Genomic DNA, 14,475 nt, shown 5'->3' on the forward strand with positions numbered 1-14,475 from the left:
TATATATATATATATATATATATATATATATATATATATATATATATATATATATATATATATATATATATATTATATATATATATATATAATATATATATATATATATATATATATATATATAATATATATATATATATATATATATATATATATATATATATATATATATATATAATATATAAATAATATGTATAAAGACAAAATCACGAAGGAAGAGAAACAATGGGTGCTGCAAGGCCTTTCGACTTATCGTCCTTTACTTAGCTAAGTAAAGGACGGTAAGTCTAATGGCCTTGCAGCACTCCGTTGTTTCTTTCCTTCGTGGATTTTGTCTTTATTTATATATTCATCACGTTCCATATGTTCGTGATTCAATTATACACACACACACACACACATAAATATATATATATGTATATATATATATTTGTTGTGTTTATGTATTTTTAATTTTTGAGGACTTTATATATATCATATATATATATATGTATTTTTAATTTTTATGACTTTATATATATAAAAACTAAGTCATAAAAAGTGAAAATAGACAGACACCAGTCGCACATTCTTCTACACGCATGTAAAAGAATTCCTCGGTAACATATGTAGTTTACCAGACTTACGACAACATTTGTGACCAGAAAAAATATTCTTGATGAATTTCTTGTTATAATATCTGCCAAAGAGAATGATATACTATTCGACGCTGTTATATTTCCTCCATCTTTTTCCGTGTGATATCCTCTTCTACGTCCTCATAAGTACAATGAACTAAGCAAAGGAAAACATAGTAATTTTTAACTGATCTTTCTAAAGAGGGCATTATTTTCCAACCGTTATCTGATAAGGGTACAAAGGTTTTAGAAGATTTGAGCTGGTTCTTATGTACAGATTCATTGTTACCTGAAGATCCGGTCACGCTGTCCTAATTTACAGTATTCTAAAAAAATAAATTCTAAAGTACTTGGTCTCTCCTCTATTTCTCCGAATATACATCATTAATGTGCGGGCATCATTAGTACTATTATGGCACCATCGAATCTTACCGAACATGGTGTGCGCAAAAGTTATGCCAGTCTCTTCTCGTACCCCACCACCTTTCTTCACCATCTAACCATCCCTCTCTAGGGACTCTGGTTTGGCTCTGACTTCCCACGTCATTTAGTTTGAGGATCCTTCTACAGGATCACCTAAGGATTGCTGCTGTTACCACTCATGCTCCCTTTACGAGTACACGATCAAGTTCGGGCGCCATCCAGACCTGTCTAGGCTGATCGCCAGCACCTGATGAAGTTCACCTATTTTGGTTACAAGATTCCCTTTGACTCTTGACTGTCCATGTCGTCATTCTCATCAAATTCATCGTGCATTTATGTGAATACAATTCTCCGATGCATTTTCCTTGTACAATGACGTTCTTTTTCCTTTTTTCAAAATTTAATTATGATTTATATACATTATTTCCTGGAATTAGTCTATTACACGTTCTTCTGTTCTACATTACGCTTTTGGCTTCAGTGGCGTAATTAATCATTTATTTTTCAGTTAATGTCTTCCATTCGTAATCTGGAAGAATAAGGTATTGATACCCTCTGTTTATATAATACCAGTTCCATATGAGACGATGATAATGTTGATTTAAATGTCATCATCATCATCATGGCAATCTTCATGAACCGAACATGTATTCATGCTTGTCTGAAACAATCCAGTAATTTCCTAATTTGTGATGTTTATGAATTATAATAAAGCGCTGATACATGGCACGAGCAGACTTGCCTTCACATTTCCATCTTTAGGCAGGCGCAGAATGAAAGAGTCATCTCTTTCTATCTCGTTTATATTACTTTGAATTTGTTCAGGAGCTGTACACGTGCCATAAGAATATTGTGAAGGAAAATATCTATATGCTGTGTGTGAGAGAGAGAGAGAGAGAGAGAGAGAGAGAGAGAGAGAGAGAGAGAGAGAGAGAGAGAGAGAATGTGGCAAACGAACGGATCGAGAATGCAGCGAAGATAGGAAAATGTGCCCCAGATTTAGAATATCTTGATGAATTAGCTGATAATTAACTGAATCACAGGTGAAACAGGCCACTGCAGCTGTCAATCATCAGAATGACTGACAGATAAGAAGGTCCACTGAAAATGGGTCTATAACTCATTTTTCAGCCATGTTGCTTTATTTATTGCAGCTTTTATCACCTGTCGGTTTCGGATGAATAATAGTTGCAGTAATCTCTTTCACCTCTGATGTTGTTCATCACCACTCATTTAATTTAATCAACTTATCAAGACATTTCATACTGGAGGTGCATTTGACATCTTCAATGATTCTTGGATCTATTCATTCGACAAGTTTTTTTTAGTTATATAAACCCTACCGTTCCACTTTAAGTTAACAGATTTTCAGATTTTTTACCGGCGGCCTAACTTCGTCAAAGTTCATTCTTCTGCCTTCAATCACGGAACTGAGTGCCTGATAATCAGGTGAGTGTGGTGGGTTGTGACTAGGCGGGAGAAGGGCATAGGCCTTTAACAAACCTCATCCTTACAGTTTTGTTGCTATGGCTACAATTTTCATTGTTTGATCAAGATTCTTATGTACCAGCGGGGTCTGGCTTTTCGAGTTGGTCATCTATCCAAGCACTGAGCAGTAAATGCTGTAATACACGGACTGTTATGAAAAGGTCAGGTTGTGTATCGTTCTTTTGGTTGTCCTTTTTTCACTCGGTCATTTCTAACATGTCAGTTTTCTTCCATGTGAAGTTTAAGCGATATCCTACTAATGCTGCGTTTTGTCTGTCAAGCGTTCTATCCTCTGGACGCTTGAATAAAAAGCAGTTGAACGAGGCTGATGATTATCATTATACTATGAAACTAGCAATAATAATGTTTGCTCTCAACTTACTAAGAATAATCATAGTATATCATTGGATTTAGAGAATAAAGTGTCTTATGTTAGTTTGTTGAACCTGCAGCAGTCGAAAGAATTTGAAGACCTATAATTCATCCAAGGTCTATCTCCAGTGTTTGTAAAGGAGAGGGAAAAACAACTCTTGGTGAAGTTGGGAGCCTTGTCCTTTTGTACACTCTTCCGCTACCTTGTGTCTTGCATCAAAACCTCTGTTACACGATCTATCGTTAGTAAATAACGGCACGTAAAATTCGTGCCATTATTTATCCGAATTTACTTACCTGATAACTCTGACTTCTTGTGAAGTAGACTTGTGTAAGCGGTCCTATTGGTTGAAATTGCTCTAGAAGGCGGGGCCAATAGAACTTCTCTTGCCGTGATTGGTTACCTGTTGACGTCAGAGGAAGGTGTGTCTTGGGCACTATAAAGGTGGTTGTGTTCCAGAAATTAATTGAGTTGTAGTCAGGCTGGCTCGAGTCTCCTACGTTTGTTAGTGTACTTTATTCTTCAACTTTCAAAACCGACAAAGATGTGTGGTAAGTGGCATTTAACAGATAAATTTCTATTTTTTCTAAGCAATGGATAAATTTCGAACAAATCTTAGCATAAGACTTCAGAGGAAAATATATATTTTGTTTCATAAAGTAAGGATCAATACAGGAGAATATAAATTATATACAATCTCCAGTTATTAAATACATAAATGTAATGGTAAACTTACACATTAAGTAAATTGCAATCAACTTTTAGTGTTGACGTGTCAACAAACGATTTATTTTGTATTTTAATATAGTTTCTAGCAGAGACAGAAGTGTGGAAAATATTTTTTTGATAAAGGAAAAAACACAGTACAATGAAATGTTGCGTACAGCAAACAACAAAATACCTAAGGTAACTCTCTAAGAGACATTCTTTTTGCTACATTACTAATTTTTGAAACGTAGAATTATTAGTGAAGCACATCTGTCGTCTGTTTATTTTGGTTTGCGTGCGTCTGTGTGTGACAGTTCTGTGAGTAAAACAACTTTCCTCGGTGACGTGGCTGTCGGTGTTCTGTTGGAGGCTGTTATAACTGGGAATTTGCTCCCACTTTGAAATGTGTGGTGAGTTTCTTCATAAAACCCAATTATTAAATTAAGATACATGTGTGACATCGTGTTGTTTAGGCTGCCGGTAGTCAACTTAGGATCTGTGAAAGAAGTCAAGTTTAATTACCCAAACTTTGATGACCGTACCAGTATAGCTTGTTCATACAGTTTCCTGTAAAACTTGGCTTCAGACTCGTATTTTCTCATGAATTGCATCATCTGGAAAATATATATCGTGATTGATAAATAGGAGTAGGCTAGCTCAGGCCAGTGCAGATAATCCACAACTACCTAACCTAACGTGGGACTCCTAGACCAGAGTAGCCTGGATATTTTATAACATCACAACTATAGTAGTCTTGCATGCTAGTTTGTAGTCGGTTCCTTTACAATTTGCAACATACGTAGCGTGGCCTACGCTGCCATGGACCTTAGGGTAAGTTTTTGAGACATTTTAACCTTTACTGTAGGCTACCGTACTCGAGTCACTGGTATAATTGCAGCCTGTAAGATAAGTCCAGTGTACCATCACTGTTAGCTAACACTTGTTTTTGTCTTTGTCTTGCCAATCAATGTCACTCAAAAAAAAAATAACACGAGGGAAGCTACAGTATATTTCAGTGATGCTGAAATACACAAAGGCAAGAAAAATGTGAAAAATATTTGAACGTCCAGGATGTCACCACAAAGGTAGAAGGAAATTTTCACCCTAAGCATCCCCCTTTCCCCTTCCAAATGGAAGAGGTATCCATTGTTATCTGAAATACATTTATCATACTTTTGCATTGGATGCTGTTTTCAGTAGTATCAGGGAAATTTGGGTATGCCTCCTATGATCCTTTCCTGAAATTAACTCCTAACCTTGTGCAACCTCACATAGCATAGAAAACCATGTGCTCAAGAGAAATATTCATGAGACCAGACCTGTTGTGAGGAGAGGGATGTTGTAATCCACAAGATGAGGCATCACAGTTATTTCTGGAACCAAATTGCAATCCCATAAGTGTTCTGGTGAGGAAGAAATCAGATAAAATTACAGGTTTGATTTTCTTTCTCTAAGTAGATGTGTTTAAGATGCCACTACTAGGGTAGAGGCAAATTGACCTATCCCCCATAAAAAATTTTATTTATAATTTGTACATTCTAATCTTGAATAAGATGCACTGCCCAACTAAGGTTGGAAGGGCTGTGTTACCCTAGGACCACATCCTGGAATTGTACCCTAACCTAACCTTGTATAGAATCTGACGCTCTAAAGTACTAATGCGTCCTAACCTACTTTGACTGGTGGGATGGTTTGTTGTGGTCCTTAAGAGAAAAGTTTATACTTGTGCATCACACCATTAAATTTATAAATTATAGGAAAATTCTAGTTCTCTGTCACCAAAATTGTAAAGTCCTTGAAGTCGTTGTGTAAATGGAGCACAAATGCTAAAAGATGCATCAAAATGTGCAGAAGATGCAAAAAAAGACAGGTATACAGTGAATGGTTGGGTAATATTGAGTCTTGGAATATATCTGGTTTGTTCTCACATTTACAAGGGAACTGTATAGTTGGGGATAGGTAGGCTGTTGTATAGACTGGTATCACACATTCTTCTGAAGTTCAGAAATTAAAAAGTGAATAGTGATCTCAAATTTTTTAGTTTTTACATTTCAACTTTTTGAACTGTAAAAGGAATAGACCTGTGAGCTGTCATGCATTTCTGTTTCAATATTGGGTAATTTTTTTTTTTTTTAAGATTCTTGGAAAGAAAATATAAATTGAAATATTGTTGAAAACACTTTAGTGAGTGCACTGACTTAACCTGAGGCTTCATAAGAAATAATGCAAGGCACTCCAATTGTATGACAAACTCTTATAAGGCATGTCTTGGAACAAATGAATATTTTGTCCTGAAACTGGCAATTGATGTGTAAACAAGAGCTGAAGTTTGGTAACGATCATCAGTATTAATATTGATAGATATGACTTCATTATGGGATAATTCTGTCTCAAAGAGGTTTGTGACCGTAATCAAAATCATTCACTGACTTCATTATTATTATACAAAACTTAGATATTTCAACGAAATATCTCTTACCCATTAATATTCAAAATTCACCTGACAAATGCTAACAGCCTGTAGAAAAATGTAAATATTGTACTAATGACTCAGCAAATTATGGTTGAAAAATTAAGAAATAATACTGAAATAATCAAAGCTACAAAGAAATAAAACCCCACTTCATAAGTATGCATATTGTATGAGTCTTTGAAGCCTTGCAAAAATTAATGGTTAATGTTGCAAGTGCCCATGTATGTGTTGTGTAGAGAAGTATATGTCCTTTACATGTGAAAGATTTTGCTGTTTAATAAAAATCTTATTCACTTTATCCAGGTTAGCACAGTACTCTTTTTTTTTGACATGAAAATTTTATGTTGCCAAGGTAACAAAATATTTTACCATCTTATTTAAGCCCTTCTGTTACAAGATGGTTCTCTTAAACATTCTTCACCATTTGCATGTCTTGTACATTTTTGCCATTGAAAATCCCATCTATTTATATTTTGTATTCTCCAGCCCATGCTGTGGTACCACCAGATGCAAAGGCACTTTTCTGGATAGACTTGTTTTGCCTTTTTCCTTCATGTCACTTTAAGCCTTGGAATTACAGTACAGTACTATGTTAATTTTCAGTCTTATACTGTACTGTATTTTTCAGCCAACTTCCAAATTTAAAACCTAAGATCTCTTCCTCTGATTTAAATGTTAACATCAAGTCATCTGCCTTGTAGCAGCTCCCTGGGGCATCCCTTTCAGCATGCCTTTGTAGCTTCTTCAATTGGTATGATGAGCCATAAAGGAATCTGTATTGATCCTTTGTGGACCCCAACAGTTATCTCATAGTACTCTGGTATTCTTTCCAGTGTCTCCACTCGAGACCTTGTGCTTTAGTGTAGTAAAATCATTATCTTACTGAGAACTGTATTTCTGGTACCTCTTCTTTTTTAAATCTGATCAAATTGCTAGTCTTGGTATTTTTACCAATATCTCTTTATCCTAGATGATAATAATGGTAATGCATTATTTAGAGCAATGGTTTTGTGATATTTCTAGTAAAATTTCCATTTTGATGGTGAAAATTATCAAACAAATTTATGAAATCACCACATTTCTTGGGATGGTCTGAAGTAATGATTCTCTGTCCATGATTGAGCTTCTGGTACATGGAGTGTTTGTGCTCTATTGCCTTAGGTAGTTTCTTCGGGAATCAGTTCTACTTATAGTAGTTGTAACTGGTTTGCCATAGAGCATGGCAATATAGAAATAAAGATTTATCCTTGCACCAGGTGCTTTCTTGGTCAATTCTTTCCTTATGAGTGCCTCTAGGAGCCTTTTGTTGTCATGAAGAAGTAATCTCTGGTAACTCATCATCGATTTCTCTTAATTGAAATTATTCTGTAAAGCTGTAGACTTAAGAAAGGAATGCATGACTCACCCTTATATTATACACAGGTAATCTTCTTGGATAAGACCAAGTGAAGAATGGAAAGTTTCTACGTCTTTATACCTCATATACAGTAGTTCATAGCTCACGTGGCTTTTAAACTGGAATTAAAATGTTCCAATTTTGAAGGTGCGTTTTCATTCAATGAAGTAGCAAGAGCAAGTTTTCCTAGAGGTTATTCTGTAGGTCATTAAATTAGGACGTGATTTTATGCTGTGCCAAAAGCCTGCTTTTAGTTGTAAAATCGTATTCAAATTCGGAATCTGGCGGAATTAGAGGTGTTAGTCAAGCTCGTGTTAGCATGATTTTATATTTTTTATGTATTTTATTTAAGCAACGAGAGATATTAATGGTTTGGTTTCATAGGCTTTAGATTTTCGTAGGTATATTCATAATTTACGTCGTTATCATAACTGTCATAATGATGAAAGTTGACTTTGACTTGGGTGAAAGTCGAACGTTGCTCTCCTCATGGGGTTATTGCCCGTGGCCATCACTTTCTCTCTCTCTCTCTCTCTCTCTCTCTGGTAGGTATAAAGTTTTGTTGGTCCTAGCTGGCGAATCTGTAAAACATGTCTAACGAGTTTTACTGGTTCCTGAAAGTGGCTCACCGTCTGTGGGGTTTGCGGATTTAAAATCAGAACACGATTTAGGAAAATGAAATAGATTGCTGAGTGAGGATGTTCAGTTAATCTGCCTTTTTTTGCAAAACATTCAGATATTCAGGCAATTAATTATATTGTTACTGAGATGCTGTTGGACTGTGTTCCATCTCGAGTAAAGACCCAACCTACGTAGGCTATGGTTAAGAAATGGCAATCATACCTTTTAGAAACACCTTGGCGGTTAGTCTCTCTCTCTCTCTCTGTTAGTTGCTTCTCAGGTTTTCAGTTTTTCCTTTATGTTCATCTGGCCACCTTGAATCGTAAAGTTTCATCAGGACAAGGTTCGGCTGGAGAGATTGAGAACAGTTGGGTGAAAGTGACTATCACGTCCGCTGTAAAAAAAGTTTTTTTTTTTTTTTTTAATTCATCGAGGCCTGTTTGGTTATTGTGTCTTCTTCTCGCATAACTCGCTATTTAGTTTTGGTTGAGAGGCATTACTATCTCCAGTGGACCAACAACCAGGAGTCAAATGTAGTGCTGACGTCTAACTAGGAATCGGTTTTTGCGCCACTGATGCGGAAAACTGAAAATGATTCAAGGAACACCTTATTCTGTAATATTATTTTCATTTAAAGGAAGCTCTTTTTGAAGCCGAAGTTTTCCCATGATGTGCGTTCTTTATCTGTCCTGAAAACGTTGATTGCATTGCTCCTCAAACAAATGCGCCAAACGAAAAATGAAATGATCACATAATACAACCACTGACTGCGTTTCCAAAAGAATATAACTATCGGCTACTTTACCAAAAGAATACAACCAGTGATCGCATTACGAAAAGCATAAGAAATTGAAAACTGTCGTATCGGACACAACAAATTTATGGGATGTAGAAACTAAATTTTAAAATCTTTACTGTAATATTGGAATGAGGCGCGGTAATATCAGTGGGAGTACTTTAGTAATCTGATATAAACATTACGAAATAGGTGTGAAAAGGCCAAGCTTTCAGCAGTGATCCGGTTAAAACATAATCTAGGCTTTGATAAAGGGCTACACACCCAAATTTCTCTCTTCCTTATCGCCACTTTACGGTGGATACATGATAGGAGAATGCCTCTCCCACCTTGCTGTTAAATACAATCTTCGTGAAGCGTTTAATTTTGATTACACTTTCTAATTCTTTTTATTTATTTCTTAATGTATGTTTCTTTTCAGCATCCTGCGTGGATTTGGTGAAATGGTAGCTATATATATATATATATATATATATATATATATATATATATATATATATATATATATAGAGATATATATATAGATATATAGAGAGAGAGAGAGAGAGAGAGAGAGAGAGAGAGAGAGAGAGAGAGAGAGAATATAATTATTCATTTGGGGGATTTAGTTGTAAAATATTTAATATGTTTTCACCTATGGGTACTTAGTTTCGGGTACAGACTGTAGCTTAACCTGATGTTGACTAACAGCATTTACTGTATGCTAATACTTCTCTGGTGGTACGTGATTCACGTCCAAGATACTGTGTATGTATATATATATATGTATGTATATATATATATATATATATATATATATATATATATATATATATATATATATACATATGTATTATGTATATGATGTTATTCCCTGACTTTCATTCTAATCTTGGCAATTACATATGTATCATTTGGAATTTTTACTCCTCCTGTAAACAGAATAAACACCCTTTCGTATCAATATGTACTACTTGATACCTTGCTGTGTGTCGAATAAAGTCTATGGAGGTTTCACGGTAAAAAATGAGCTCAAGCAAGTTATTATTACTATTATATTATTAATGCATTATTAGCCAAGCTACAACCTTTGTTGGATAAGCCGGAATCTTGCAAACCCAAGAGCCCCAGTGGGGAAAGCAGCCCAGTACAGAGAAAGAAATACAGAAGTAAAGAATAAACTATGTAAGAAAGATAAAGAAAAATGAGAATACTTTCACATGATTATGAAGATTAATCTTTAAATTGGTCAGACTTGGAAGAAAACTAGGAAAATTGAAAACCTGTAATTTTATAAGTTCTTGTGGAAAACTAGGAAAATTGAAATCGTGTAATTTTGTAAGTTCTTGTGGTTTCAACAGTCAGAGGATTTTATATAGCAGCTTAAATGAAGAATAAAAAAATAGCGTGACACTCTCCCAATGGTCTTGGAAATCTAATCTAATCTAGGCCAGATTCCTAGATTTACTGCATCTTGGGAATCTATCGCTATGTATTCACACGGTTTTGACATTCTTCTCAATTTTATAAGCCGAGAAGTTGGAAGTCTGATATTCGCATGGGACGGGAGCTTACGTAAAGGTGAAACGTATCTGTTGTCTCAACCAGGGACTGTAGACAATCAACTTTGTTCGCGTGTGTTTGTGTATGCGGGGTTGGGGCGGGGTAGGCGGTTGTTGCGGGTAGGAGGGTGGGAACATGTTTCGTTGAAAAATCAGCCACTTGCAGTTCTTATCGTTTTGGACTTATGACGTAGGACATGACACTAAATCTAGTTTCTGTCCCAAAATGTTAATTTGTCGTGTCCAGAAAGTTGGACCTCATGATGCTTAAACATAAATGCGGCAAGTATACATTGCACTCTCTCTCTCTCTCTCTCTCTCCCTCCCTCCTCTCCTAACCCCAGAAAACCCCTTCTCTAAGCAGGGTTATCACATAACATGTGGAGGAAAGGTGAATAATGGCAAAGTGCTATTTCAGGGTGCATTTTCATTTACTGTTTTGCTCATATTGTTCACCGTCAGATGAAGCTTTCGCGAAAATTTCAGGTTGCAGATAATTCTTCGTATCCTGTCCCCCCCACCCCTCCCCACAACGAAAGAAATGCGCAACAAGATTTTATGTAAGTTCCTGGGTTATCGATGTTGAAACTGGTGTTTGGCGACGTGTAGACATAGTAGCTAACATATAGCATTTCTGCTTCCTTTTTTATCTATACATTTTGGCATGTTTTATTGTCATTGTAATGTAATTTGCTTTTTTATAAGAATTTATATATATATATATATATATATATATATATATATATATATATATTTACTAACAGAACCTCACTGAAACTGGATGATACCTAGCTGAGATGTTTATTCAATAAAAGTAACTTTTATTGAGTAAATATCTCCGTTAGGTACCATCCAACTTCAGTGAGGCCCTGTCAGTAATTGTATGAATGCACAGATAATTGTGTAAGTGATAGAGTTAATATATATATATATATAAAATATATATATATATACAGTATATATATATATACAAATATAATTATATTTATAAGTAAATATATATACGCGCGCACACACAAACACACACACACACACACACACATACACATATATATATATATATATATATGTTACTGTGTTGTGTATAGAGATAAATATCTGGGTGTGAAAAAGTAATTACTTTTTTGTGTACCTCTTACTCTAGTATCAGTTAGGCTAATTACTGGAGAAGGGATAGAACCATACGGTACTTCTTAATGCCAAGGTTGTTTACTGCCTCTCTCTCTCTCTCTCTCTCTCTCTCTCTCTCTCTCTCTCTCTCTCTTCTCTCTCTCATTGTTATTCGGCTGTGTGCTGTATTCATATTTGGCAACGCGTCCTCTAGTGTTTACCCTTTTTTGGGTAGGTATTTGATATTGTGGATTGATATTTGTGTCTCCTCTTTTTCCTTTTCCTGTATATGAGCATATTCAGTTTTTGGTGTACTTCTTGTTTTTTCGGTAATCTAGAGCATTTATTAGCAGAATCATCTGCAAGTACTTTAACAAATGGGCGTGTATGATTTATAATTTGTCTTCGGTTCTACATTACTTTCCTTTCTCTGCCAGCATTTTATGGCTCCGGGGTGCAAGGTTTTCCGTGAGTACTTTATCGAAGCACTGTAGTTTTAATCATTAGTTATGGTCCGCAGAGGAAGCGAGTGCCATTATCCAAGGAAAACGAGTCGGTTGTGTTTGGTGATCACTGACGAGACACGTGACTACTTCTTCTTCTTCTTCTCCAACAGGGAAGAAGTCGAGTCTCTGACGTGGACGCCCTTTCGTGTAGTGAATGTTTTTCTCTAGACACTTGTGGTTAAGCAGACTCGTATTTTGGAGTGTACAATGCTGGCTTGCGACGTGCAGAGGGAATATATATATATATATATATATATATATATATATATATATATATATATATATAGATAGATAGATAGATAGATAGATAGAGAGATAGATAGATAGATAGATAGATTTTTAGATAGATAGAGAGAGAGAGAGAGATTTTTTATCTTTTATATTAGAAAAATACATTTTACAGTTCATTTTACTATTCAACGAGAGAGAGATAGGGCATGTTGCTGACGCGTGTTCAAGGTCACAAAATTAATGAAAAAGTAGGAAGCTTTGGAAGTAGAGTAAGAGGCCTGGTCAGTTGTCTAGTAGGCAGATCATCGTCCGCATTCATTATAGATCAGATAGATATTCTTATCAAGACGACAGTTTAATGTCTTGAAAGCTTTACTAGATTTTATTAAACAGTCCTCAGTTTGTTACCCTGCTAATTTTTTCGTCATTGCTTGCTTGTGCAGAATCCGTATTCAAAGTGAATTTGGTTCTATCTTCTCTCTTTCTTGAATGTCAGTAAAGAGGGAAAAAATCGAAATTAATCAGAGCAAGCTTAAACAAGAAAGGCTCGATTGTGACCAGTCTCATTAAACGAAAAATAACTGCGCAAGTGAATTTGTTATCTGGACCCCGTGGAATCCCTGAGACCGTGGACAACTTCCTCAAGGTGATCCTCTTCCTCAGTTCAAGAGCTTCGTTTTTGCTCTGCATTGTGGAGTTTCTGGTTCTGAGATGATAAGTCAGTTCTGTGAAATTCATACCTTTTGGAGATCTTCATTGGTAGTGGTTAACTTCGTGATCTTGATATAGACTAAACTTTTTTGATAAACTAGACTGACTCTCTCTCTCTCTCTCTCTCTCTCTCTCTCTCTCTCTCTCTCTCTCTCTCTCTCTCTCTCTCCTTGTATGTCTGCCTGTCTAGTGTTGTTCAACCAACCAGTTTCTCCAAGGTCTTTAAACGGTTTCTTCAACCACACCCATCTCATGATAAAGAAACCAGGCGCCTGCCACGTCTGGGGAATGTTTCTAGACTCAAAATCATTTTGATTTCCATATTTATTTTCATTCCCTCATATATACTGAACGGCATTGCAGACCTCTTTATCACTGGTAGCCTATTCTTCATTTTTCGTACTTAAGTCTGAATACAGTAGGTCACATGTTACATAAGCAAGTATATGGAACAGTCTTCAGTAAACTAAGATACTGAAAAATGTTCATGAAAGTGAGATTCCATGATGTGTCCAGCGCTCTTGTACGGAGACAGACAGGTACACAGACAAACGCACACATATTAAGGAAAACTGTAGATAGACAAACGCACGCACAGATATATTAAGAAGAATTGTCGACAGAGAAACGCACACACAGATATATTAAAAAATTGTTTGGGCATTAACTTTATTCTTAAAGGAACTCAAAAAAAGAAAGAATCATTTGCGTATGGCTAGCTCGAAGTGACTACGTCTTTGAATTTAGCCAAAAACATAGCGTCAGTCCAACCTGCAGCGGCCATTTGACAAAGATATTATTATGATAGATCATGTATCGAAAACTGGTTTTATAAAATTTCCACCTATAAAGATAATTATATTCAGTGCAGCTTGAGCTTTTGCACTTTGTAAAATGACTCCTCAGTTAAAGGTTGGCACTTTGTGAGTGTTCGGTTAAAAACAAATTAGTTAAAGGGTTGGGTCTTAAAACCGATGAATAAAATTGAAAGGGGTAGTTATTAAAAAAAAGGTATAAATAGTAGTAGCAAGATAGTCTTCTCTTTCGGAGTCTTAATGATCTTGCGAAATCCGTTATCTTGAATCCACGCGTTGTATTGTTGGATAGCTCCATGGCGCCTACGTCGAGATTGTATTTGTGAAAGTAGAGGATCCGTAGGAGTGTGTGGGGGTTTAGGCCTAGTAATGTCGTCGTTAGTTGCTAGTTGTCTATTCAAAAGCTGCCTCAATAGTGAATGATTACACCTTAGGTTACCGCTCTATGAACAGTATCCGAGCTATGATATATGTAATTCCGTTCTCCTTTTAAATTCCAAATCAATTCTGTGGTCAAGATCTTATTCATTGGACTAGCCACAGCACCGTTTTAGATGCCAGTAAAGCTGCCTCTTGTATGTTTCAGAAGTCACAATTAAAAAAGTTACCTATCTATTCCACAAGCATAATTTTTGAAACGTTAACGTGAGACTTATATGGAATTCC

At 35.7% G+C, this 14,475-nt stretch overlaps 1 protein-coding gene across 17 annotated transcripts in view; it reads left to right on the forward strand.

Annotated features, from left to right (window-relative positions):
* Window positions 1–3,323: 3,323 nt before the first annotated feature.
* Window positions 3,324–14,475, forward strand: part of LOC136832195 (glutamine--fructose-6-phosphate aminotransferase [isomerizing] 2-like) — a 47,006-nt gene continuing 35,854 nt past the window's right edge. For 10 of the 17 annotated variants that reach the window (XM_067092979.1, XM_067092981.1, XM_067092984.1 and 7 more), the window contains exon 1: window positions 3,324–3,452. In XM_067092979.1, the coding sequence (XP_066949080.1) occupies window positions 3,446–3,452 (7 nt within the window). In that variant the 5' untranslated portion in view covers window positions 3,324–3,445. Of the gene's footprint in view, window positions 3,453–3,877; window positions 4,020–14,475 lie in introns of those variants that run through there. The other 7 variants (XM_067092980.1, XM_067092985.1, XM_067092983.1 and 4 more) reach the window with 3 other exon arrangements.

Source organism: Macrobrachium rosenbergii, chromosome 49, assembly GCF_040412425.1.
Source record: "Macrobrachium rosenbergii isolate ZJJX-2024 chromosome 49, ASM4041242v1, whole genome shotgun sequence".
In the NCBI taxonomy this organism is placed as follows: Eukaryota; Metazoa; Arthropoda; class Malacostraca; order Decapoda; family Palaemonidae; genus Macrobrachium; species Macrobrachium rosenbergii.